The sequence below is a fragment of the Cetorhinus maximus genome, chromosome 10, assembly GCF_964194155.1.
Source record: "Cetorhinus maximus chromosome 10, sCetMax3.hap1.1, whole genome shotgun sequence".
Lineage (NCBI taxonomy): Eukaryota > Metazoa > Chordata > Chondrichthyes > Lamniformes > Cetorhinidae > Cetorhinus > Cetorhinus maximus.
In genome coordinates, this window is record NC_135888.1 from 111636338 (window position 1) to 111663537 (window position 27200).

At 44.9% G+C, this 27200-nt stretch overlaps 1 protein-coding gene across 1 annotated transcript in view; it reads right to left on the bottom strand.

The window, feature by feature from the left end:
* Nucleotides 1–314: 314 nt before the first annotated feature.
* LOC144685285 (organic cation/carnitine transporter 2-like) overlaps nt 315–27200 on the bottom strand; it is a 94577-nt gene continuing 67691 nt past the window's right edge. Inside the window, exons 6-10 of the mRNA XM_078549705.1 lie at nt 22376–22476; nt 13034–13248; nt 9596–9778; nt 5797–5932; nt 315–984 (exon numbers count right to left, since the gene is read on the bottom strand). Of these exons, the coding sequence (XP_078405831.1) occupies nt 885–984; nt 5797–5932; nt 9596–9778; nt 13034–13248; nt 22376–22476 (735 nt within the window). The 3' untranslated portion in view covers nt 315–884. The remainder of the gene's footprint in view (nt 985–5796; nt 5933–9595; nt 9779–13033; nt 13249–22375; nt 22477–27200) is intronic.

Genomic DNA, 27200 nt, shown 5'->3' on the forward strand with positions numbered 1-27200 from the left:
GGTCGCCAATGCCCTCTTAAAGCATGGCACCGGAAGGAGGAGGAGGATCGCAGGCACTAAAAGGATAGAGATGGGCTCACAATGGGGCTGGTAGCCTACTGCTACATTAACAAGAGCGAATAGCCCTGTGATATTTTGAATGGAACTAGGTATTGAAAGCCCAAATCCTCCACCAATTTTTGGTGGCAGGCTCCTTTTAACATGTAAATTGAGACTCCAAGGATTGCAATTTTAGATTGGAACTGGTCAGTGCAGGCGTTGTGCACAGATCCAGCATTTCCATGGGAAATGGGGGCCAATAAGGTCCAGCCAAGGTAAGTCTGCTAATATTTTTGTTGGTTGCAGAGAAGCAGATATACCTCTTTCAGGTTCCTCAAAAGTAATCTTAGCTGGTCACATCCTATGACCTTGCTGGCAGCCAGGGCAGCTTGATATTGGGAAGCCTTAATCCTGGGAATTATATTTGGATGGCCCTTGGTGCCCCCGCATTTCAGTGGCTGGATTTTAATGAGGCTAGCACCTCCGAATTGAAACAGTTTTTCACTGCAGTTATGGATGACTGACCGGGTGGCCAGGGTGCCCCATTGGTCTGTTGTACAAATATCAAAATTGACTTCATAACACACTTTTAGCCCATCTGTGACATAAAGTTTTGTGTTACACAAGAATACACTATTGGTTCCAAATGAAAGTGAGAAAATGTAAGAAACATAAAATGGTGCAGCATCCTGTTGATCTGAATATTTGACAGTGGTCCCTGAGTATCTTGATTGCACTGCTAAGTATAGTTCAACTTTGTAATAATGTTAGTCCATGACATAAACTGGAAATAAACAATTGCTTGTCCATTTCTCCATTGTTGCTGATCTGTGGCCAGGGCTGGGCTAAATTTCTTCCTTTCTACTGACCACCATATTGGTTTCTCCAGTTGTTCCATTTTTATTAAACCGGTAATGATTTCTGTGAGTGCTCCTGTATTTGAACCTGCAATCAGATTTTAAAAATACCATCATAAATAATGTAAATTAGCTCAATTTTTCCTGTCACATTCTGCTCATTTCATCCCAGATTGATTTTATTTGGGTAACCCAAAAAGGTAAAGGGTCAGGTAATATGATAATGGGGGTTTGCTAATGTACCAATGCCTTACTGTGCCACAGATTGCTAAGAATAAATCATGCTGGGATGTCAGGTAAGAAGATAATGTGAACTTTGTAACTGAGATTGGCACCTTTCAATCAAGCTCAGATTGATCTGAAAAATCAATGTCAACTCAGTGGACAGGCTGCACAAGCAAAAACTGTCCACGTTCAACAATAAATGTGCTGGTGGAAATTGTATTAGAATTAAGAGAATAAGAGACATCGAGCTGATATATGAAATCTTCCTTCTTCCTTAACCGAGGTTTTCCACTCACGGTGGTTGACAGGGCCCTCAACTGTGTCGGGCCCATCTCCCGCGCATCCACCCTCACACCTTCCTCTCCTTCCCAGAACCATGATAAGGTCCCCCTTGTCCTCACTTATCACCCCACCAGCCTCCGCGTTCAAAGGATCATCCTCCGCCATTTCCACGAACTCCAGCATGATGCCACTACCAAACATATCTTCCCTTCACCCCCCCTGGTGTCTTTCCGCAGGGGTCGTTCCCTCTGGGACACCCTGGTCCACTCCTCCATCACCCCCTACACCTCAACCCCCTCGCTCGGCACCTTCCCATGCAACTGCAGAAGGTGCAACACCTGCCCCTTTACTTCCCCCCTCCTCACCGTCCAAGGGCCCAAACACTCTTTTCAAGTGAAGCAGCGCTTCACTTGCACTCCCCTCAATTTAGTCTACTGCATTCGCTGCTCCCAATGCGGTCTCCTTTACATTGGAGAGACCAAACGCAGACTGGGTGACTGCCTTGTGGAACACCTTCGGTCTGTCCGCAAACATGACCCAGACCTCCCTGTCACTTGCCATTCCAACACTCCACCCTGCCCTCATGCCCATATGTCCGTCCTTGGCCTGCTGCAGTGTTCCAGTGAAGCTCAACGCAAACTGGAGGAACACCATCTCATCTCCTGATTAGGCACTTTACAGCCTATTACAGACTTAATATTGAGTTCAACAATTTCAGATCATGAACTCTCTCCTCTATCCCCTTTCCGATCCCCCTTTTCCCAATAATTTATAATTTTTCTTTTCCTGCCTTTTTAAAAATTTATTTCGATCTATTGTTTCATCTCCATCTTTTAGCCCATTTCGATCCCTTCTCCCCACCCCACCCGCACTAGGGCCATCTGCCACTAGCTTGCTTCCCTTAATGTCCTCATTAGCACATCCTTTAGATAACATCACCACCATCAACACCCCTTTATCTTTTAGTCTATGACATCTTTGGCAGTCTCTACTTGGCCTCCACCTATCACTGGCCCCCTATCGAGCTCTCCTGTCCCACCCTCCTCTACCAGCTTATATTTCATCTCATTTCCAAATGTCTTAGTTCTGCTGAAGAGTCGTACGGACTTGAAATGTTAACTGTATTCCTCTCCACAGATGCTGTCAGACCTGCTGAGTTTTTCCAGGTATTTTTTTTTTGTTATGCATTAGGCTTACTTTCTTTGTTAGGAATGTTAACAAGTTTTGAAAGAAATATTGCAGGAATTCCAGACAGCACCTCATTCCTGCTATAAAGTACAATGTCCATTGTTTTCAACTAAATCTGCTACAACTTGTGATATTAAAACCTACAAATCAGGAGACCATAAGTTTACTGCCAAATCTGTGTGTTGTTAAGTAATCTGAAACACTGGTGGGAATGCTGCCATTAACCTCAGTGGCCCTAATGGGGTTGCCAACCCTCCAAGAATGTTCTGCAGTCTTCAAGAAATAAACATTAAACTCCTGATCACTGCTGCAAGCAACATGGAATAAAAATAATTGGGACATTACTTTTTCATATTCTTTGAACACTTTCCTCTATTAATTATAAAACAAAGACTTACATCTGTACAGTGCCTTTCAAGACCTCAAGAGACTTAAAACTGTTCTACAGTCAATGAAGTAGAGTCACTGTTTTTTAAATTGATGCAGGAAAGCAGCAGCCAATTTTCATGCAGCATGGTGACAATCACCAGATAATCATTCAAGTCTCCAGGATGTGATTTGAACTCACACCCTCCTGACGATCAGAAATGAGAGTGCTAGAACCTGAACCATAGCTGATACAATGGGCCTGAACTTCCACGGAGTGGCAATCAGACTTGGATTGCCACTCTGCTCCTACTTCCTTTATCATGGAATCTTTTCAAATCCGTCTCCTCCGACCTTCTGAATTAGGCCGAGCGAGAACTGTGCAGTCCAATGCACTCCTGAAGCCTAGAGGCAACACCGGTTGCTGTAAATCAGATCAGTTTTAAGCCAGGGAGAAGGTATGTTTGTCAGATAAGTGGCTAGAATTTGGGGTGGGGGTGGGGCGTCAGCCAGTCGGGGTGGGGTGTTTGGCCGGTCGGCGGGTTCGGAGGGTTCAGCCAGTTTTGGGGGGGGTGGGGGGAGCGGTTGTGGGTGTGTGGGTGGGTGTTTTGGCCAATTGAGCAGAGAGGGTGGGTGTCAGGGGGGTCGGCCAGTCAGCAGTGGTGGGACGGTCAGGCACTCTGGGGGTTGGCGGGGGGTGTAGGCCAGTTGAGGGGTGGGTGGGTTGTTGATCAGTCGGGAGATGGGGGAGCATCAGCCACTCAGGAGGGGAGAGGAGGGGCTGGTTGGGGGGGGGGGGTGGTGGCAGGAGATCTGCCAGTCTCTAGGGGGTGGGGGTGGTGTTGGGCACTGGACACTTGGGGGTGGGGGTACCAGTGGGTGGGCGGGTGTTGGGCACTCCGAGGACAGTGGGGGTGTTTGCACAATTGGTCAATCAAGGGTCGGGGGAGTATCAGCAAGTCGGGGGTGGGGGCTCATGCAGTCGGTGGGGGATCGGGCAGTTGGGGGTTTGGTCAGGTTGGACCGGGCCCTTGGTGGGGGGCGTGTAGTCGGGAGTTGGGGGAAGTCCTGTTGTGGGGGAGAGTCCCATGATAGGGGAGTAGTCGGGGGTAAGGGGAGTACACTGAGGGTTTAGAGGTGTGGAGGGAATCCCATAGGGGGGGTTGGTGTGCATCTATACAATAGTTACCCAGAAGCTAGAAGTGGTTTTAATTCTTCTAACTTTTTCTAGGTAACTATAGATGTAACACAGTTGGAGCCATCTGCAATTTTCAGATGGTCCCCAGTGCAAGGAAGTTTGCACTTTCCAGGCAATTGCTGTGCAACTCTTACCTGGGAACCACTGGGCAGGGTGGGGGTGGGGCTGGTGCTCCCCAGCGTATCTTTTGGAGTATTCCCCAGATGCAATTCGCTAGAGCTTGGAAGTTACGGTCCAATGATAAAAACATTGGAGGTGGGGATAACAGGATGCAGTGATTGGAAGCAGAAGGAGTCATGATGAAACTTCCGGGAATACATCCAACCACAATTGGCACCCCGGTGATCCCTGGAAGGTTGGGGTCCCTGGGTAGTGTGCGTGAAAAGCCAAGGTAACACAGTTGGAGCCATCAGAGATCTCTGCTGAAAAGTGCAGGTGTGGAATTCAAATGAGCCTCAATAGCCAAATATTCCATTACCATTCATTGTCTTGGCCAGTTAGCTCTAAAACTAGTGATGGCATGAAATACAATAGTACTCTAACAGGAGTTACATTGAAGTGGGTCTCATACAGGCTCAGCTCTTATATAGGACCCAACTTCTTATCTTTAGATCCTCTCTTCACCCTGCTCCGGACCACCACCATTCCTGGTGCCACTGCTCCTGAACATTGTAATAGCTAGCACAGCAGAGCTCTGTGAAATTCTCTCTCCAAATGCCTCCAGCTTTCTGTCTATCTCCCTCTATTTAAAATGGACATCTTCAACCAGGCTTTTGGTCAGGTCTTCCAACTCTCTCACAAAGGATATATATTTGCTTCTTTTCTCCCCTATGAAGCACCTTGGGACATTAAAAGCATTCTATAATTGTAAGTTGTTGTTTGCAGCAAAAAATGCGAAAAAAGACTGAATCAAGGGGATGGGTTTTTCCAGGATTGTCAGGACCCCAAATCCTGTTCAATTGTGGATCAGGAACCTGGAAGTGGCCGTGGAGGGATGTCACTCATGATCTCCCCAGAGGAATCCAATTAACAAGCTACCTCCAGAGGTCCCGTCCAATTAAGGACGGTGGGTGGTCCAGCGAGGTGTGAGGCCCAATCAGAGGGCTGCTGCAATGATTGGTCAGCAGCCCCACTGGGAGGGGTGGGCGCTGCTGAGACAGGTTGGGGACTGTGAGGGCAGCTCAAAATTAAGGTGTCCTCGCTGGGCAACAGAGAAGGGCTGCACTGAAGACCCCCGAAGCTGATAGGTACATGACAGAGTGGAAAGACTTTCACATGATCGGACGCGTCCTCAATTGTAACTTTTCACCTATGCGGCCCTGTCATTGGGGCATTGAGCCTCTGGAGAAATCATCACAGATTTCCAACCTGTCACCAGAGGCTGCCTCCAATGAACTGGTGACCTTGCGTGCGGAGGGGGGAGCGTGCTTTACCAGTGTGACTGGCTTGGCAATTCTGCAAAATCATCCCGAATTCTTTCACCAGCCTGAAACTGGAAAAGTTTCCTGGTGGCGGAAATGCATTGGGTGCTGTCCTGACATTGACCCCTCCCCAATTTTCCCAGCACCCCTTCCCCCCCTGCCTCCATTCCCATTTTCACGGGCTATAAAAATCCAGCCAATAAAGACTGTACAGACGCACCTCTTCATTTTCTGCATTTGGCCAATGGTTTCAGGGAGGGGAATATTGATTGTTTCAGGTAGAAACAAGACCAGAAATGCTGAAAATATCGTCAAGCTCCCCATCAGAATGTAAGGCAGAAACTCATGGTAAAAGCCTGTGAAAATATAGAGCATAAGTTATCTGTTAGGAGAAGACCACATCAACATAGAGTCAGAGACAGTATATATAACACAGGTCTTGTGTTCAACAGCTGCCCTTAATGGGTTATATACATTTTTATATATATATATATTTTAGGTTGTTATATATTAATGCATACTTAGTAATTGTGTTCAGTTTACTGCATACAGGAAGTACCAGGAATATCCTACTGGTTAAATTTAGAAGATACCCCTCTGTACTGCATCACCATGATATTTCTATGGAAAGAGTCAGTATAGGCAGTCAATGCTACATAACCACAGGAGATATAAACATACGATTTAGGAGCAGGAGTAGGCAACTCGGCCCCTTCAGCCTTCTCCGCTATTCAGAATATCATGGCTGACCTGATTGTAACTTCAACCCCACATTCGTGCCTACCCCTGATAACCTTCCACACCCTTGTTAATCAAGATTCTATCTAGGTCATCTTAAAAATATTTAAAGACTCTGCTTCCCCCTCTTTTTGAGAAAGAGAGTTCCAAAGACTCATTATCCTCAGAGAAAAAATTCTCTTCATCTCTGTCTCAATTGAGAAGCCCCTTATTTTTAAACAGTGACCCCTACTTCTAGATTCTCCCACAAGAGGAAACATCTCTCCACATCCCTCAGGGTCTTAAAGGTTTCAATCAAGTTATCTTGTAGTCTTCTAAATTCCAGCGTAACTTGTCCAACCTATCCTCATAAGTCAACCTGCCTATTCCTGGTATTAGTCTAGTAAACATTCTCTGAACTGCTTCTAACACATTTACATCTTTCCTTAGATAAGATGACCGACACTGTACACCATACTCCAGGTGTGATCTCACCAGTGCCCTGTACAACTGAAGCATAACCCCCCTACTTTTGTAATCAATTCCCCTCCCTCTGATTCTCAGAGGTATGCAATCTCTCACCATTTAGTTAATAAGCTTCCTTTTTATTCTTCCTGCCAAAATGAATGATTTCACATTTGCCCACATTATACTCCATTTGCCAGATCTTTGCCCATTCACTTAACCTGTCTATGTCACTTTGCAGCCTCCTTATGTCCCCTTCACTATTTACCTTCCTACCTATCTATGTGTCATCAGCAAATTTAGCAAACATACCTTTGGTCCCTTCATCCAAGTCATTTATATAAATTGTAAAAAGTTGAGGCCCCAGCACTGATCCCTGTGGCACATCACTCAGTACATCCTGCTAACCAGAAAAAGACCATTTATACCTTATCACATCACCCCACACAGCCACACATCCATTTCGCACCGTTCTACTGTTCTTAACCCAGCTTCTGCGATCAAAGGTTGTGACTTTTGAATGAAAAGTGAAGGAATTGCTGCTGTATTTCTGGCATCTGATGCAGTTTTCACAATGGAATTCTTTCAGACACCAGGGTGAAGTTAAATTCTGAATTAATAACTAACCTTTTTATATTTTTGCAAAGGGGTGGTTGAATGGAAATGAACAAACCCCTCAGTAGACCTGAGGAGGAAGATCTACAATTGCTGGGTGGACACACCAGGGAGGAGATGGAAAAGCTGAAAGAGAGCCATCAGGTTTAGGTGGGTAATGAGATGGCTGACCTCCAGCACAGATATTCTCCACTTAAAGTTCTAATAGCAGGTTTTCATTTTAGTACAATTTGTAAATAACAGAACTTACCTGAATAGTGCTGCCTCCATTTTCGTTTTAGTGCAGTTATTTCACATTTGCCAAGAAGTGTGCTGTAATTCCACATGCTCTATCTTTTAAACCCGCTGCTACTTCGTTCGCCATCTCTCTCAACCCTCCCTGCTCCGTTCCGCTAGCTGCTTCCCTCTCCTGACCTTCCCGCTTGTTGCTTTCCTCTCCTTCCAATTCACCGCTCCTCTCTTCTGACCCTCCCACTCACTATTTCTCTCTCTCTCAACAATCCCACTTGCTGCTTTCCTCTCTCAACCCTCATCTCACTGCTTCCCTTTCCCAATTCTCCTGCTTACCACTTCCCTCTCCCAATGCTGCCGAATGCTGCCTTGCTTGCTGCCCCTCGCTTGAACCCCCATTATGAAAGAGTGCTCAGGAGAGGGATGGCAAGAGTGAAGGAACAAGACTATGAGAGAGGGAAGTGGCAAACAGGCAGGAGAGGGAATTGCTGATGGGGAGGGAGTGAGCAAGTCGGGAGGGGACTTCAGGAGAGGAAAGTGGTGAGTGGGAGGGTCAGGAGAAGGAAGTGTAGAGTGGGAGGGTGGGGAGAGGGAAGCGGTGAATGTCAGGGATAGAAAAGTGGGAGTGGAGAGAAAGGGGAATGGCGAGTGAGAAGGTCATGAAAGAGAAGTGGAGAGCAGGAGGCTCGGGCGAGGGAAGCAGTGAGCAAGAGAGAGTCAGCAGGTTGAGAAAAAGGTCAAAAGTGAGAAATGGAGAGCAGGGGGCCAGGAGAGGGAAGCGGCAAGTGGGAGGGAGAGGGAAGCAGCAAGTGGAAGGCAGGAAATGGTGAGTGGGAGGTAAGTTACTTAGAGTAAATTGACAATTTTTGAACCTGTTAGGTTCAAGGTAACCTATAGGTTTTTAATGTGAAAATTACAGGTGAGGGACATAACTCACCTTTATTACATGGTTTCTTACAGGAAAGTGGTTTTCATTTAGCATGTTTAACAAACCATTTTTTGGAACACCTTAGGAGTGCTAAATGAGGGATAGATGTACTGTGAATGGCTCCAGTCTTCAAACATTCTGATTAATTGAAATGACTCTGTTTATTGCTTAGTCACTTCTTCAAAATCAAGAGGTGGAATGTTCTAGCCTCCCGCCTGCAGCGGGTTTAATGGCAGACGGGGTGGGGGGTGGTGCCAGTCACAATCGGCAGGAGTCAAAAAGTCAGTTTCCTGCCAGCATAAAATGATGGTGGGAACGTGTGCTCCTGCCCATCATGGTGGGTCCTCATTCCCACCAGAGGCCGGCATGAAACTGTTTTGCATCCCTTTAATAGGATGCAGGTGAAGGCCCGACCGGAATTGTACTCCCCTGCTCAATCATTCGCGCCATCCGTGGGCTTTCACACTGGCCCAGAACATGTCTACCAACGTGGTGTGCAAATGTCTGTAAGAAGGCATGTGGTAACTTGTGGAGATCGGAAGGGAAGATGGAGATCTCCGGGATCCAGACCCCGGAACACCATGTTCAGTAATGGGTAGGTGGAGCATCTATGACATGGGTCTTCTAACTTCAGGTCCTTCCAGGAGATGGATCTTCTCCTTCAACAGTGGGTAAGTTGATATCTGGGCGCCTTCTAAATATGGCACCTGGATATGGTGGTGGGGCACAAGCCATCCAGCCCACACCGCCACGCAAAACACCGAGAAACCCCTGACTGCATTATGAATTAGGCCAGTGTCGCACAATACAGCGCAAATTCCCACTGGCATCCTTAGACTCAGACAGCTGGATAAAGAACAATGGATGGTGAGTGAGAGATATGTGGCTCTGGGGAAGGGTGGGCTGGTCAGGTTTCGTGTGCATATTTATTGCTTCATTCATCTCTTTATTTAAACCATGTGCACATGAATAGTTTGGATTTGGGAATAGTCTATTAGCATCAGGGAAATGCAAGGAGCTTCATTTCTATTATACCTTCATACAGAAGTTAAACTCATCTTACCAAGACGAAAAACGTAAGGTGAGATGATGCTGCCCAGCCTGGAGGCCATCGAGCTCACTCCGACACCCATGTTTCTTACCACAGTTGGGTACAGCTCAGCGGTGTAGACATAAACTATGGCGAAGGCAGTTGTGGCCCCAAATTTTCCAATCATCACCAGCACAGTGGAAAGTGCTAAAAGATCTAGAAAATATATAGGTAGCAGCAAATTTAGTGGAAGATGCACCTGTTTACAAGAGCATGTCTGTATAATCCTGTCACACATTCAATACATGGGCTGACTTTCCAAATACACGCTTTGGGCACAAACCCATGACAGCTAGGAGTATAAATTGGGAATTTATGATGCTGCTTCCCATCCGTAAAAATGAACGGATGAAAATGTATGAATCCACAATACCCCAATAAATGTTCCTAATGTATGAGATTCTACACTGACATGCAAAGATTTAATAACATAAATTAAAGTTTTAATTTGAGGCATTAGGGACTGGCAACAAATATAGGTCATTGGAGACAGGAGTGATGGGCAAGAGAGCATTGGTGTGGGTTAGTATATGAGCAACAATGTTTTGAATTACTTAAATTTACCGAGGGTAGAGGACGAGAGGCTGGCTAGGATGACAGTGGAGTAATCACGCCTGGATGAGGGCTTCAATGACAACAAATTGGTTACCCCTTTTCCTACATTAAGAGTGACTGCATTTCGAAAGTATTTAATTGGCTTTGAAATTCCTGGTGGTCATGAAAGGTGTTATATAAATGCAAGGCTTCCTTTTAATCTGGATGGTGTGACTTGGAGTGTAACTTGCAGGCGATGATGTTCCCATGCTTTTTCTAGGAAGTCACGGGTTTGTAAAGCGCTGTTGAGGGAGCCTCGGCAAGTTGCTGCAGTGTAACTTGTAGATGGCACACAATTCTGCCACCGTGTGCTGGTGGTGGAGGAAGTACATGTTTAAGGTGGTGAATGGGTGCTAATCAAATGTGTTGCTTTATCTGGATGGTGTGGAGCTTCATGAGTTGGAACTACACTTATCCAGGCAACTGGGGAGTATTCCATCATCCTCCTGCCATGTGTCTTGCAGATGGTGGAAAGACTAATGGGAGTCAGAGTTGAGATACTCACCACAGAATTCCTAGTCTTTAATCTGTTCTAGCAGCCTCAGTATTTATGTATCTTTTCTAGTTAATTTTCTGCTCTGTGGAAATCTCCTTGCAAATGTTAAGGTGTGCAAATCGGATTTCTCCTAGAGTACTTTAGCTTCAGAAAGGGAAAGGACATGCTGTGTCAAAAGTATCTCTGGTTGCCAATGCTGATTGAAAGGAGATCAAAGCCAGCTGTTCAGAAAAATGTAATAAGACTTATAGGAAAGCTAGAAAATGAAAGGAAATTACAGCAGAACTTTGCTGACATTTGAAGCCGGTTATAAACAAAGGTGAGTTTTTTTCCAACAAAAACATACACATGTTTAGTTGTGCCTTAATGTGACAATACAAATCGTTTTGGCCAACATACCTCTGATTGAGCAAGGAAAGGCATTGGAGGAAGATAGCATTGTCAAAAGCTACGTGGAGATTGAGGAGGATGAGGAAGGATCACATACAACAGTTATATTCACAGTGAATGTTGGTCATAACTTTAGTGAAGATAGTTTTAGCACCATGCCAAGTTGAAAACCTGATTGGCAGAACTTAAACATAGAATTACAGGAGAGATCTGCATTGAATGGGGATGCCATAACAAATTGAAGGATTTGGGGAGGATAAGTTGAGAACTGAGTTGAAGTTTGATTGTGGGTAATTTGAGGAAGGGGCTAATGATGGTGGTTTTGAAGGGAAGAGAAACAGTGCTTAGTAAGCAGGACCCACTTACAGTGCAGCTATCATGGGGGCCTGGAAACAAAGTTGCGTTGTCAAGATTTTAGTGGCTGTGTGTGAATTCATGACAGGTCAGAGTTCCCATCAGCGGAATTTCACCTGTTGCATTGTACATTTTATGGCAGTGCCTGTACTTAAGCATTAGCACTCTGAAACTCAATGGAAACCACAGCACATTGTATATGGGGTTTAATTCTCTCAAGGTAACTGATGTTGCATCTATTTTCTTGTGTGAGTGAGCAGTAAGGGTGGGCGATGGCAAGATGGAGTTACAGGTGTAAATATAGACTGGACAAGTTTAACGCGCAGCTTAATGTATGTCATATGCTAAGATTGTGTTAGCTTCAGTTGTGATATTTAATGTAAAATTAGAGTAAATTTCAGCTGTACCACATTATGGTTCTTGGGCAAAATATAAGGTTTTGGGCCAAATCTTCCAAGGACTGGCAATTACCATTGGATTGCCATCCCATTCCCATTTACTTACCTTGCACCAGAGTTCCACATCTTTTACCCAGGCTTCTGACCCGGGCTTCCTCAGAAATGTGGAGCATAGAATCCTCCGTAGTACAGGATCATCAGGAGATTCCAAGCTACACCCCCATTTCCCAGCATGTGCTTCCATATTCCAGTAAATTTAAATGTCCCAAAGACATTTTAGAAACTATAGAGAGGAGGTAAGTGTTTAAGGAAGTGGGTGAGAGGGTAAGGTGGATTGAGTGGGGATAGTCAGGGGTGTGGGGGTGGTGGTGGGTAATCAGGGAGGTTGTGGGGGTAGTCAGGTGATTGGAGGGATGGTTGGGTCAGGGCGGGTGGTGGGGGGTAGTTGAGTAGGTGGGGTAGTAGGGGTGCCAGGGGGTAGTCATGTCAAGAGTTGGAGGGGGAAGTGGGGGTGAGACATAGTTGGAGGATTGGGAGAAGGTCAGGGAGTCCAGTAGGGAGTTGGGGGCTCAGTAGTAGAGTTAAACTTATAACTTTCTCTGGGTAACTATTCTGGTAAGTAAGTTGGAACTATCCAAAGTCTCCAACTTTAACACAGAGATTCAGAGGGTTCCAGATGCAGGGGAATTGCCCTTCAGAAGTCCAAACTTCTAAGGCAATTCTGTGTAGCCAGTGCATGGGGACTTCTGAGGGGTTCCCCCGGTGCATCTTGTGGTGGGGGCTGGGGTTACCTCTGGGATACAACCACTCAGAGATTGGAAGTTCTGGGCCTATGTGTAATTTTGTATAACAAGGGGTGAAAAGGTGTTTTGACAATTCAGGCTCTTCTGCCAATGCTGATGTTAAGTAAAATATGAGGTATACAAGACTGGCTTCGGCTCAGTGAACCACCAATTTTCCCTCCCTCACTGTTCTCCTCACAGCACCTCATCTTTACAACACAGCTAATATCAGTGAAGTTGTGATGGGTTTTCATAGTTTGTGGAATAGTGTGCCAAAATGCTAAAATTTCTTAAGGGCTACAATACATGTACGTTTCAATTGATCATGAAATGCTGCTTAAAAATGTTTAACAATAGACAGGTTATGATAACGTTTAGCTGCACCGTAAAAGATTACTTGAAGGTATGGGCTGAATGAAGAAAAGGACAACTCCACCAAGAAACAGTGAGCCTGAAAGGCTGAACTTTCGGGGAAACCTCTGGAGTAAAAGCCAAGCTACTATGTAGGCCGGAACTTCGATGGCAGCAGCGAAGAAACAGTTCAAATAGTCATCACCGTGGAGATTAGGAGTGTTCAAAGACAGGCCAAAGTATTGAGCTGTTAGAATCATCCTGCAACAAAAAGGGAAAAATCGTCTTGTAAATTAATTTTAAAAATATTTCTCCACAACCCTGCCTTTTATATTTTGGCTTTTGTTATGATTTTCTTTCCCACTGACTTGTGCTCCCTGTTCTACCTATCATTTCCCACTGGGCAGGCATCTCATCTGCTAGCCATACTCTGTCAATGTCAAACACTAGAAAGTGAACAGGAACATTCACTGCAGGTAACTAATCTTCTAAATTTGTACCCCCTTCTAACAGCAGCATCTTTATTGGAAAATGTTTGGAAAATCAAATGCTGTACACCCTACCATTCCAAATTTTATCCTTCCATTGGCCCAAGGAGTACCACAGCATATCAGCTCCCAATTATCCATCCAGCGAGTTCCCTTCTTTCCTATCCTTAGCTGATAGAATTTTTGTTCTTATTTTTAATTAAGTTTATTGAAGTATATCCATTAGTTCACACTCCTATACAATTGGATTTCGGCCTAATCCTTTTATTTGGATACCCAAGCCTGGATGTTGTCCAGGTCATGTTGCGTATGGACAATGGCTGCTTCGGTGGTGATTTTTTTTAACCACATTCCAGTTGGTACAGGGCCACCATTCCTGATACTAGCTTTTGATTCCAGAATTTTAAATAATTGCTTGCAAATTCCCAGCTAAAATAGTGGGCTCTGAATTCATATCTCTGGATCAAAATTCCAGGTCTCTGGATCAGTAAGTAATAAAGCAATGATGCAACCAGACCCTACATATGTATGATATAATGTCACTGTTGTTGGAAGTTCAGAAAGGAAGACTGCCTAAAGGTGGTTTAAATAGCCAGCACAGGTTAACTTCCTGTAAAGGAGAGATATTCAGATCTGCAGAGAAAGATCAAACCAGTTGTTCAGTAAAACCTCTAACGCAGTGCTTCAATTATTTTTCCCGCTCTGACCCCATTTTAATGCTTCACACTTGTTGCAACCGCAGAGTGAAAATTGAGAGGGAAGGAAAGATTTGTTGGGGCGGGTGTGGGGGTGGTGGGGAGGGTAAGAGTTGGAACGACAGGGGTACAAGCAAAAAAAAATCTCTGAAACCTATCATTTTGCAGGCTCTGTTGCAGCAACTGGCAGCAATCAGGTCTCAACACGCCTTTCATTCGGACACACCCACCAACAAAAAAATCGCGTGCGTGTAAAAGCACGCACCAATACCAGGGTGTCAAGTCTGTGTCTCTTCTCCACGGCTGCCATTGCTGTCTCAGAGTTCACCACCCGAATTGCTTATTCTGTGACTCCACTGGGGGTTACGACCCATAGTTTGGACTCTTTAGAATTCTAGGAAACTCAGATATATTTGATAAGCAAGTCTGAGGATGTTTTCTTAGCTCAGATGAAATTCAACACAGTAAAGCGTGAGGTAATATATCATGGTAGGAAGAGTCAGTGCAGTAATTTGTCTTTAGGGGATAGCAGCAAATCATCAATAGAAGGCAAGTGTGTCATGTGAACCAGACTCAGCTTCACTTTGGTCAGTGAGCAGAACACAGCAGACACAGCCCTGCTGCTAATGTCTTCAAGCTTTCTATCCATGTATATATGTTCTCATGTGGCTAGTTTAAATAAATGAACCCACAACATGTAAACCTTATCCCTTAAGAGTGATTGGTGCCATAATATCAATAAAAAAACATAGCATGGCGTTCAAATAGTATAGCAGCAAGATTGAGTAGAGGTACAACATGCTGAACAGCCTTAGATCGTGCTACATGGCACGAAATGACCCTCGATGTTTTGGTCAGACTACAATGAAGCTGAAATGTCAGAGTGTTGAAATCACAGTGTGGTGACGGCACAGAAAAGCTTTGAAGACACAGGCCAAGATGATGGTTGAATAAAGAGCTGGTATGCATATGGATCCCCATGGTGAGATTGCTGCACATAGCTCATCAGTTCCATGAGTGGGACAGTGCATCAAGAGGACCAGCACCAGGTTAGCTCAATTGGGAAAGGCGAATGACCAAGGTGTGAGCCAGATCAGCAGTGAGCGAGGGAGAGTCATACAAAAACAAGAAAACTGGCATAAAATCGGGCCAGAGAAGGTTGCAATTATAATGGGGGGGGCTTCGGGAATTGCTGAACAATAAACTGAAAATAACAAGGATGAACATCAAAGGATATTGTCAGAATGTCCACAACACTCCCCAGTTTGAATTGGGATGCAGCTGACCTACGGACCCAATTTAAAATGTTTAAACAACGTACAGAGCTATGGTTTCTTGATTCAGTTGTGCCTGAACCAGACAAGCAAGTCAGAAAAATGGCACACACTTCTTCAAAATAGGCAATTTGGAGGTATTTAACACAGTTAAAGAATCTAATAGACTGTGATTTTGTGGGCCTCTATGAATTTTGCGAGGAGTGCCTGGGGAGCACAGGGCATCAGCGACTTGGCAGGCTTTAAATGGTGGGAACAGGGTGGCAGCTAAGGTCACAGCTACAATCGACAGCCATGGAGTCAAGTATTTTGCCTTCATAGGAAGTTTGGTGCAGCACAGTCACAGTATTTAGCGTGGAGCAGAGATAGTTGGAAAGCCACTGACCTGGGATAAGTCCCCATCATGCCGTTGAGTCCCTGACAGATGGATCACTTGAGAGTGGTTGACAGTGGGGTCGGGTGGGGAGGGCCATGTTGCAGCAGCAACTTGCAGGGTGGCCTATTCAGACTGTCAGTGCCCAGTGCCATGGGCATCGTTCTTTCTGGAGGAGAACCTGAGAGGGATGAAGGCGTGGGCACACAGATCCAGACAGTTGCAACCTCATGGCCACCTACAGAAGTAGCTTCAGGGTGGGAAAGTGGCAGAAGGCTGCAGAGGGAGCCGTGAGTAGATGCCGGCACAGGGAAGGAGGTATCCTGTAGCATAGGTATACAGGCCAAAGATGAGCCACCTGCAAGTGTTGGAGAGGCAGTGTCACCATGCTGCACCTCTCCCTGAGGCCATGAACATCTTTCTCCCATGCTGGCTGCATTGGTGGCCACACGATGCTAGTGGCCACTAATTTCATCATAGCCCCATGTTTCTATACATCCAGCTCATTTCGGGATCCACCATTCCGATCCATTATACATCACTGCACCAAAATGGTGACTGATGGCCTTTTCAGGAGATTCCGCCAAAACATACATTACCAAACTGATGCAAACAGGCAAGCTGAAAGCTAGACAATTGGGGGCCGCTGGATTTTCCCCAGTTACAAAGTCTCATAGACTGCATACATGTCACCATCAAGGCTCCCTCGAACTTGCAAGGGGCCTTCATTAACAGGAAGGGGTTTCATTGCACCAGTGGATCTTGTAAGTGTGTGCACGGTGAGCAGCTACATTGCATGCAAACTTTGGTGTTCTCAGGTGCCTGAGCTTTTCACAGTCCCCACTTCTGCAAGCTTTCAAGAGTGGGTTCTTGTTGACAAGGGATTAAACAAATAGCTGTTGATGCCAATGAGAAACCCTAGGGCATAGGCAGAGGAGTGAAATAACATGAGCCATGTGGTGACACGAGCCACTATTGAGCAGACCATAGGTCTCCTAAAGATGAGGCTTCAGGTACCTGAATCATTCTGGTATGGTAATGCAATATGGCCCAGTAAGGGTCTCCCAGATAATGTTGTTCTATTGCACTTTACATAACCAGGCTCTGCAGAGGGGGAAGGCCCTGCTAATGAGAAATTAATGGAGCATGAGGCGTCTTCAAATGAGGATGATGACAAGGAAGCTGATAACCAGTCACATTATCCTGATCTATATGAGGGACTGAATGGAGGACACCAAGATATATGCACAAGGGGGGCATGTAATGCTCTTACACACATTCAATCAGGTGACCCTTTCCACTGCAGCCACCCAACCAAATAAAGGTCCACATTCCACCTACACTGTTTCCACTTACGCCTGCTCTAAACCCACATCCCCTCGCCCACTGCCACCTGGTGCATCTGCAATGTACAAAAGATGATCACATCTGCCAGGGTCACCATGCCAACCTCACCTCCACGACCAGCCCTTGAGAGCCCCATGCCAATCCTGCACTGCCAAGGGATCAGCGCCAATGAATGGGCTCTTGCAGAAACCAAATAAGATCACCATTATAAACATAAGCAAATACAAACAGAGAAGCTTAACTATCAAATCAATTGTGATGCCCAAGTGTATCCAGTGTGTTTTCTTAATTCTTTCACAAGAGCCCCTTACTGGTGCTCCCCTTCATTGCCAGCTGTAGTGGAGGCAGACTTTTAACTTTGCTACCACATGGCCTGGGGTCACAGTGGCAGCCATCCTCCAGCTTTCTGAGGCCCAGAGGGCCCTGGCATTCTGAGGGGCACCGCAGATACAAAAGCCCCATCCGTCGTTGTTTCAGCTTTGGGTACTGGCGTCATAGGGGCTGAGGAGCCACTGCATAAAGCAGGGTGACCTGAGAGCAGAGTGCAGATGTGGAAAGCAGCTCCTTCTCATTGTTGCTGACCCAAGAAGGATGAGGAACTGGGGAGACTCCAGATGCCTCGTCCCTCTCGCCTTGTCACTGCTCACCTGAGTTCAGGGGCAAGGCAATGGAATGCACTTCAGCACTCATCTCCAGCATCCACTGATGCTTTCATTGAAATCCATCTGCAACAACTTTGTCCATTTACTTAATCTATCAATGTCCCTTTGCAATATTATATAGCCAACAACACCATCTATCCTTATGTCATCAGCAAATTTGTACGTTCAACTTTCTAACTCATCATCTAAGTCATTAAAAGACATGGTAAGTAGTTCAGACGCCAACACAGATCTTTGCTGGGTGCCATTAATCACATCCTACCAATTAAAGTGCCTGCCCACTATCCCTATTGTCGGTCTCCTGCCTCTTAGTCAATTTCCTAACCAGATCTTACCTGGTCATGTGACAAAGGAGTTATGAGCCGTGTCTACAGTGGGTATCTGTGAGCAGCAAGACTCTGATTCTCCGTGGTGACTTGAAGTTGTGGTAACTGCTGACTTTTACAGTTGAAGGCATTGTGGCTGCTGCCAGGGAAGCAGTCAATAATTTGCCTTCAAATCCATGAGTTCTAACTTTAGCTAAGTGTCACTTTTGATGGACTTTATCAAACACTTTCTGGAAGTCCATATAAATAACATCCATTGCCGTTGCCTAGCCCACTACTTCAGTCACCTCTTTAAAAAATTCAATCTGGTTCATCGGATATGACCACTCTTTGCAAATCTATTCTAGCTGTTCCTAACCAGCTGAAAATTTTCAAGGTAAAAATGCCAGGAGAAGGTACTTCACTGTTTTCTCTCTAACAAGAGACAAGGAGGATGAGAGAGCACATGTCTTTGCCAGGGTAGCAGGATTTCCAATGGTACAGGGAACCATCAACTGCATGTACATGGCTCTGCACATCCCTTATGTAAACAAGGAGAGGAACTGTAAAAGATTCCCTTTCATTAATGTGCAGTCGGTGTGCAACCACACCCACACTATCACGTTAGTGAGTGACCACTCACCTGGCAGCAGTCACAATGCCTTCAACTGTAAAAGTCAGCTGTGGCCAACATGTTGAAGCCACCATGAAGAATTAGAGACTTGCTGCTCGGAGATAAGGGATGCCCCTGTGGACATGGCGCATGACAATCCTCCGTCACCTGACCATCCAAGGACAATGGGCCTACAATGAGAGCCATGCTGTAACCAGCAACATCATGGAGTAGACAATCAGCATTTTCAAACAACAGCCCTGCTGCCTGGACTACTCACAGGATGTCCTATAATACTTGTGTGTCCAAATTTGTCATGGCCTTCTGAATCTTCCACAACTTTGGGATTAAGCCTGTCCTTGCAACCAGGCATCTGGAGGCCATCTCCAAAGGTGGATGAGGAGGAAATGGAGGAGGCGCAGAAAGGGGAGGTGGGCGAAGAGGAGAATGAGAGGCAAGAAGGAGGGATATGGAGCCTCTTCACCCCAGACAGGCTGTCTGTAAGCTCTTGCTGAGACTCTGGTTCACTTAGAATCACCATTACTCCACAATTCCCCATCTTCACATTCATCTGCAATGTTCAATCACACCCTTGTAGATCACCCTAGTGCCTTCTTGTAGATGCCTTGCCTAGTGCTCCTAAGCAGTGCTACCCCAGTGGCTGCTGAGTTTCATTGGGGGAGAGGGCAGATGGCCTTGCAGAGCTCCCTTGAGCAGCTCTGGGTCCTGGCATGTTCTGAAGCAGAGTCATTCAGACACAAAACGTTAACTCTGTTTCTCTCTCCACAAATGCTGCCAGATCTGCTGGGTTTTTCCAGCATTTTCTGTTTTAATTTCAGATCCATGTTGATATATTGCCCATAGACCATGAGTTCTTGTGCAGTAACCTTTTTATGGCCTTTTGGAAATTCAAATGCAATGCATCAACTGGTTCCCCTTTATCCACCCTGCTTATTGAATCCAAAAGAACTCGAATGAATTTATCAAACCCAATTTCCCTTTCATAAATCCATGTTGACTCTGCTTGATTGTACTATGATTTTCTAAATATCCTACTACTCATTCTTCAGTAATGGATTCCAGCATTTTCCCAATGACAGAGGTTGGGTAACTGGTCTATCTCTAGTTTCCTGCTTTCCATCTCCCTTCTTTTTGAATAGCAAATCCTGACTGTACACTACCCTCTAAACTACATGTTGTGCCAGTATCAGAGCTACTGGTTGCAAGTGTCAGACCAAGTGACATTGCTTCTTTCTCAAATGTCAATAGCAACTCTTGCCTTTCCTCATAATGCTGCATTGGTTGTTCAGGGAGTAATTCTTGGGTATCAAAAACAGAAACTCAGAAAGAAAGGGCCAGGTTGAGTGAAGGCAGGTGATTTGGAAAGCAAAAGGTCCATGGTCACATGGTCTGTGGCTTGCAATTCATGCCAGCTAGCTGGATGAAGGTGAGGTGGGATTTGAGAAGGGACATAAGGCAGAAACATATCTTCCTGCTGAATTCTCTCAGTAGCATCAGATGAAAGGACCTCTGTAACATCCGGCCCCATGATGTCAAACACAGACTCCTCCAGTGAGCTTAGGTATTGAAGGCATGCCAATCCCCCTTTGGTTCTGCTGTCTGCTTTATGGGAAACCTTGACCGGCAAGAGAGAGGGAAGAGCGTCAGTGCGTGTCTTGTAATGTGTCTGAATGGCTCTAGGTAATTGGAAGCAGTGAGAAACAGGTGTGAGACTGGTGCTAATGGGAGGTGTACAAGGGTGAGGAAGAGCATTTGAATGTTTGGCTTGAGTCCTGATTTCTGGCAACTGCTGTTGGTTGAATGATGGGGTGTGGTGCATTGACTAGCTTCAGAGGTTAGTGGAGTGATGGATAGATTATGTCCTTTGAGACGTAATTCTCTGACCTTGATCACCACCTGAGGTCAATGAACTTCGTGTAGCACTGCTGCCAGGCCCTCGGTGTGAGACACTAGTAGTTGACCTCCCTGGTCATCTTCTCCCATTTCCTTCTGAGGGTGAACCTTGGGGGCCTCAAACATGGACTCTCTACTCCTGTCAACCTCCTGAAGTAAGGCCTCCAAAGCTACATCTGCAAAACTGGGCACCCTCTCTCTTGGATGCCTCGCCATCTGGTGTCCTTCTTCTTATAGCCACTCGCATTACAGGCAGTTAGCAGCAGCTTCATTACATTGAGTGCAGCTCCCTTTTATACAAGACAGATTGATTTTAAAAGGTGCAGGCTAGCTGGAAGATATGCTTGCATGCTGTTAGGTCCTCTGTTGAGCGTACAGTCAGACAGCCAGGCAGCTCTGGTGCACAAAGGGCACACCCCCCCCCACTAAGATAGTACCCCTCTTTCCACCCTCTTAAAAGGTATTTTTAAAGAAAATGTCTGCCCACTGCTGCCAGACTGCCCCTGCTAACTGTGTTATAGCATGGCCAGTATATTAAGAAGGCTAATTGGCTTGTTAACAAGCTCAGTTGATACTTGATTACTTATTTAAATATGGCGGCTGGTCTGCCCATCTTGGCACCTGTTAACGAGGTGAGCTTGGGGGTGGGCAGGAAAGTGATGGGATTGGCACCATCCCCACTTTACATGCCACCTTGCCGAAAACATGCCTAAAATCTGGCCCACAGATTGCACTTGTTGAAATGCTACAATCATTCAAATGAGAAGACAGCACAAAGTTTGCATGCTGCCTGCCTCCATGGACTCAGCATAGGCTGCTCGTGAATTGTGGCTCCCATTCCCTCAAACAAGAGCAAACCAATTTTTAAACCGTGGATTACGAAAGTCAGGTAGTTATGCTGAAAATACATTAAACCATTGTTCAGCCCCAAATAGAGTACTACACCCATGTCTGGGAGCCATACTTTAGGAAAGATGTGAAGGCATTGGAGAGGATACAGAAAAGATTTGCTAGAATGTTTCCAGGGATGAGGGATTACAATTAAGTGGATTAAGTAGAGAAGCTGTGGCTTCTCCCTTAGAGCAAGAAGGTTAAGAGGAGCAAAAATAGAAAATGCTGGAAAAACTCAGCAGGCCTAGCAGCATCTGCGGAGAGAGAAACAGAGTTAACGTTTCGAGTCTGTATGACCCTTGTTCAAAGCTCTGAAGAATGGTCATATGGACTCGAAATGTTAACTCTGTTTCTCTCTCCACAGATGATGCTAGACCTGCTGAGATTGTCCAGCATTTTCTGTTTTTGTTTCAGATTTCTAGCATTCACAGTATTTTGCTTTTATCTTAAGGCTAAGAGGTGGTTTAGCTGAGGTTTTTAAAATCATGAAGTCTATAGATTGAGCATGGAAAGAGAAACCATTTTCAGTGGATAGAGATTTGATTACCAGAAGACACAAATTTAAAGTGATTGGCGAAAGAACCAAAGACGAGAGGAGAAAAACAATTTTATGTAAGGAATGGTTTGAATTTGGAATGCCTGATGGTGGCGGATAGAGATTCAATTGTAGCCTTCAAAATAGAATTGAAGAATAACTTGAAGAAGAAAGTAATTGTAGGGTTATAGGGAAAGAGCAAGGGAGTGAGACTAACTGGATTGTTCTTCAATACAGCCAGTGCAGGCTCAATAGGCTGAATGGTCTCCATCTCTGACATCAAATACTCACCACACTACAAAGTTTATGATGGTGATGGCTCGGATATTGCGTGTTTTAAACAAGTGAATAATTGAATGGGATTGTTTGCTTTCAGCCTTCATCTCTTCGAGCTGAAAGGAAAACAGAGAGGATTCAGTGTTATCATGGATTATGAGAAAACATCCGTATTACTATTTCTATTAGTTCTTAATAGGTATGGATAATTCAGGAGGATAATTTGAAAACAGTGCAATAAAAACTTTCTTTCCCTTCCCCCACCACCTATAGATAAGAAAAGTGGGGCTCAATATAAACATTAAAAAAATAATTTTATTCATGCAATGCCATGTCACAGTACATGATACTAGTTCAATCCTTACAGAGGAATACTGCTCACATCACATATTCTCAGTCTCTGCTTGGGTAGGTAAAATGATTTTGTGGATTATAGGTGGGAAATAAAGTTATATATTTTCGTTCTTCCAGCAATATCCTTCAGGTCTAAGTACTGGCAAATAAGTGCACAGGACCTAATATGTTGTGTATCTTACTGAAAAAAATTATTCGGTCATGGGATGCGAGCTTCACTGGCTGGGCCAGCATTTGTAGCCCATCCCTAATTGCCATGGGGAAGGTGATGGTGAGCTGCCTTCTTTAACCACTGCAGCCCATGTGGTGTAGGTACACCCACAGTGCTGTTAGGTAAGGAGTTCCAGGATTTTGACCCAGCGACAGTGAAGGAATGGCGATATATTGCCAAGTCAGAATGGAGAAGAATTTGCAGGTGGTGGTGTTCCCATGCGACTGCTGCTCTTAGATAGAGGTTGTGGGGTTAGAAGGCGCTGTTGAAGGAGTCTTTGAGAGTTGCTGCAATGCAACTTGTAGATGGTTCACACCATTGCCACTGTGCATCAGTGGTGGACGGATTGAATATTTTAAGATGCTGGATGGGTTTCCAATCAAGCGGGCTGCTTTGTTCTGGATGGTGTCAAGCTTCCTGAGTGTTGTTGGAGCTGCAGTCATCCAGGCAAGTGGGGAGTATTCCATCACATTCCTGTTTTGTGCCTTGTTGATGGTGGACAGGTTTTGGGAGTCAGGAGGTGAACTACACTCCACAAAATTCCCAGCCTCTAACCTCCTCTTGTAGCCGTAAAACTTATATGGTTGGTCTGGTTCAGGTTCTGGTCAATGTTAATTTCTAGGATGTTGATAGAGGGGGATTCAGTGATGATAATGCAATTGAATGTCAAGAGGAAATGGTTAGGCCCTCTCTTGTTGGAGATGATCATTGCCTGGCGCTTGTGTAGCACAAATGTTACTTTCCATTTATCAGTCCAAGCCTGAATATTGTCCAGGTCTTGCTGCATATGGACTGCTTCAGTATTTGATGAGCTAATAATGGTGCTGAACATTGTGCGAACAACCCCACTTCAGAGCTTATGATGGAGGGAATGTCATGAAGTAACTGAAGGTAGTTGGGCCTAGGACACTTATCTGAGGAACTCCCGCACGGATGTCCTGAGACTGAGATGCTTGACCTCCAACAACCACAACCATCTTCCTTTTTGCTAGTTATAACTCCAACCAGTGGAGCGTTTTCTACCTAATTCCCATTGATTCTAGTTTTGTTAGGGCTTCTTGATGCCACATTAGGTCAAATGTTGCCTTGCCGTCAAGGGCAGTCACTCTCGCCTCACCCCTTGAGTACAGCTCTATTGTGCGTGTTTGCACCCAAGGCTATAATAAGGTCAGGAGCTGAGTAATCCTGGCAGAACCCAAACTGAGTGTCAGTGAAAGGGTTATTGTTAAATAAGTGCTATTTGATAGCACTGTCGGTGACCTCTTCCATCGCTTTGCTGATCATTGAGAGTAGGCTGATAAGGTAATAATTGGCTGGACATATGAGGGTAATTTTCCACATTGCCTGGTAGATGCCAGTTTTGTAGTTGTACTGGAACAGCTTGGCTATGGGCGCCACTAGTTCTGGAGTGGAAATGTTTAGCACTGTTGCCGGAATGTTGTAGGTCTCATAGCATTTGCAGTATCCAGTGCCTTCAGCCATTTCTAGATATCATGCGGAATGAATTGAATTGGCTGAAGGCTGGTATCTGTGATGCTGGTGATCTCTGGAGGAGCTCCTGAGCACCATAATTATGAGCATCATAATTTCTTCCATACTGGCATAAAAATAGGAACATTTTGGAGACTATTTAAATTTGTTGAAAATATTATGTAATGATAATCTTAGGTGCTTAGAACTGTTAAAGAGACAAGAGTAAAAAGATGTGATCAGCAACTCAATAGCATGTAAACATTATTTTTTATATTTTTTAATTAATTCGTGGGGATGTGGACATTTCTGGCAAGGCCAGCATTCCTAATTATCCTTTGAGATGGTGGCAGTGGGCCACCTCTTGAACTGCTGCTGTCCATGGGGTGTAGGTACACCCACACCCATCTTTTCAAGGGCAATTAGAGATGGGCAACAAATGTTGGACTTGCCAATGACACACTTATCTGATGAAAAATTTCTTTTAAAATGCTGTTAGGGAGGGAGTTCCAGGATTTTGACCCAGTGACATTGATGGACTGGTGACGTCATTCCAAATGAATGGCTTAGAGGGGAACTTGGAGATGGTTGTGTTCCCATGCATCTTCTGCGTTTGATCTTCTATGTCTTAGAAGTAACTGGTTTGTAAGGTGCTGTCCACGGAGTCTTGGCAAATTGATGCGGTACAGCTTGTAGATGGTACACACTGCTGCCGCTGTGTCGGAGGCTGAGGGAATGAATGCTTAATTGGCTGATGGGATGCCAATCAAGTAGTGCAGCATTGTCCTTTATCCCGTTGAGCTTCATGAGTTGTACTTATCCAGGAAATTCCATTTCTCCTCTCATTATGCCTTGTAGATGTTGGACACATTTTGGAATATTAGGAGGTGAGGAACTCACCATAGAATTTCCAGCCTCTGACCTGCTCTTGTAGCCACAGTATTTATATGGCTGGTCCAGTTAAGTTTTCAGAGCAGGAGTAAGCCATTTGGTCCCTTGAGCCTGCTCCACCATTCAATAAGATCATGGATCATCTGATTTGATGACTCCCTTCTACATCAACAATATGTCTAACACAGTGTTATACTTGATTTCCCAGACAGGTTTCTCTTAAGAAATAGTGAACTTTATTTACAGGGCTTCAGCAGCAGTTACATGCTTCCATCAGGATCCACAAATAGTCAAAACTCCACCCTAATGTTCCCCATGCTTAGTGCTGATTCGTTCACACTGGCACATGATACTACACAGCACAATAAGTCTTAAAGCTACAGTCACTACATTCCAAAAAGCTACAGTTACTACGTTCCTCCCGCTTCAATTGTTTTTTTACAATTTGCATTTAAAAGAATAACTACATTCATGACATTACAAATATATACATGGGTCATGTCAGTCTCTCAGGTGGTTTCCTGATCCAAGTGGAATGACGTAGCTCCATGACTTCAGAATTTCTTACTGAATCTTCATTTTCTGAAACTGCGGCAACATCAGGTACCTCCTTAGGCACAGGCAGTTCAGTATTATCCACTCCGACAGGCATAGTATGTCTATCCTTGGTTGATCAATCACAACGAGGACCACAGGTTCTACAATGGTTACAGGTGGAATATTGGTTTTTTGGGGTATCTCCCTTCTTCTCAACTGTTCCATGTGGTTTTGGGTGATCCGGCCCTCCACTTCTACATGGTACGACTAGGGTCCGGTCACAGAAACTATTGCACCAGGCAACCAACTCGATCCACCACCGAAGTTTCGTACAACACTGTTTCACCAGCAGTAAATTCTCGCCTTCAGCTATGCAAATCATGAGTCACTTTTTGATTCCCTTGACCATTCTCTACCTTCCCCTCCAAACTGGGAAGTACCAGGTTTAGTTTTCGATGAAGGTGACACTTTATAAGTAATTCTGAAGGTGTTGAACCTGTAGTAGTGTGGGAGGTCGTTCTATAGTGAAACAGGAAACATGAAAGTTTAGTCTCCAATGATCCTCCAGATAATATTTTCATCCCAACTTTAAAAGTTTGTACTGCTCTCTCGGCCAATCCGTTAGACAATGGATGATACGGTGCTGTCTTGACATTTTGATACCATTTAGGCTCATGAATCTTTGAAATTCAGTGCTTGTAAATGCTTGTAAATGTTGGGGACAATGACTTCTGGCAATCCATGTGTAAAAAGCTTTCGCGTAACCTTTCTACAGTCCCACCTGATGTTGGTGATCTAACTTCGTACGTGTCTAACCATTTGGAAAGTGCATCAATTATTAATAGAAACATGTGCCTAGAAATGGACCTACATAATCTATACGCAGTCTCACTCAGGGTCCATCAGGCCATTTCCCCGGGTGGAGTGGGGCTGCAACAGGCAACTTCTGTAGTTGCTGGCACTGGGGGCAGTGTTTAACCATTTTTTTCTATATCGCTGTCTATACCTGGCCACCAGATATAGCTCCTTGCAAGCATTTTCATTTTGGACATTCCAGGTGGGCGCTATGTAACTCAGTTAAGAGTGGTTCCCTTCCTTGTGAAGAAACGATGACTTATGCACCTCATAATAGGATACCACCCTGACTACTCAATTCATTCCTTCAAATGAAGAAAGGCTTCAATTTTTCAGGGACTGGTTCTGGGACTGTCCTTTCAGTATTTGGCCTCGTACTTTAGACAAGACTGGATCACGGTTCATTCAGTTCCTTATTTCTCTTGCACAGACTGGTGAAGAATCCAAGAAATTCAATGCCAATATGATCTCTTGGGAAGTTGCTCTCCTACAAAGGAAGGCGACTTAGGGCATCTGCATTTG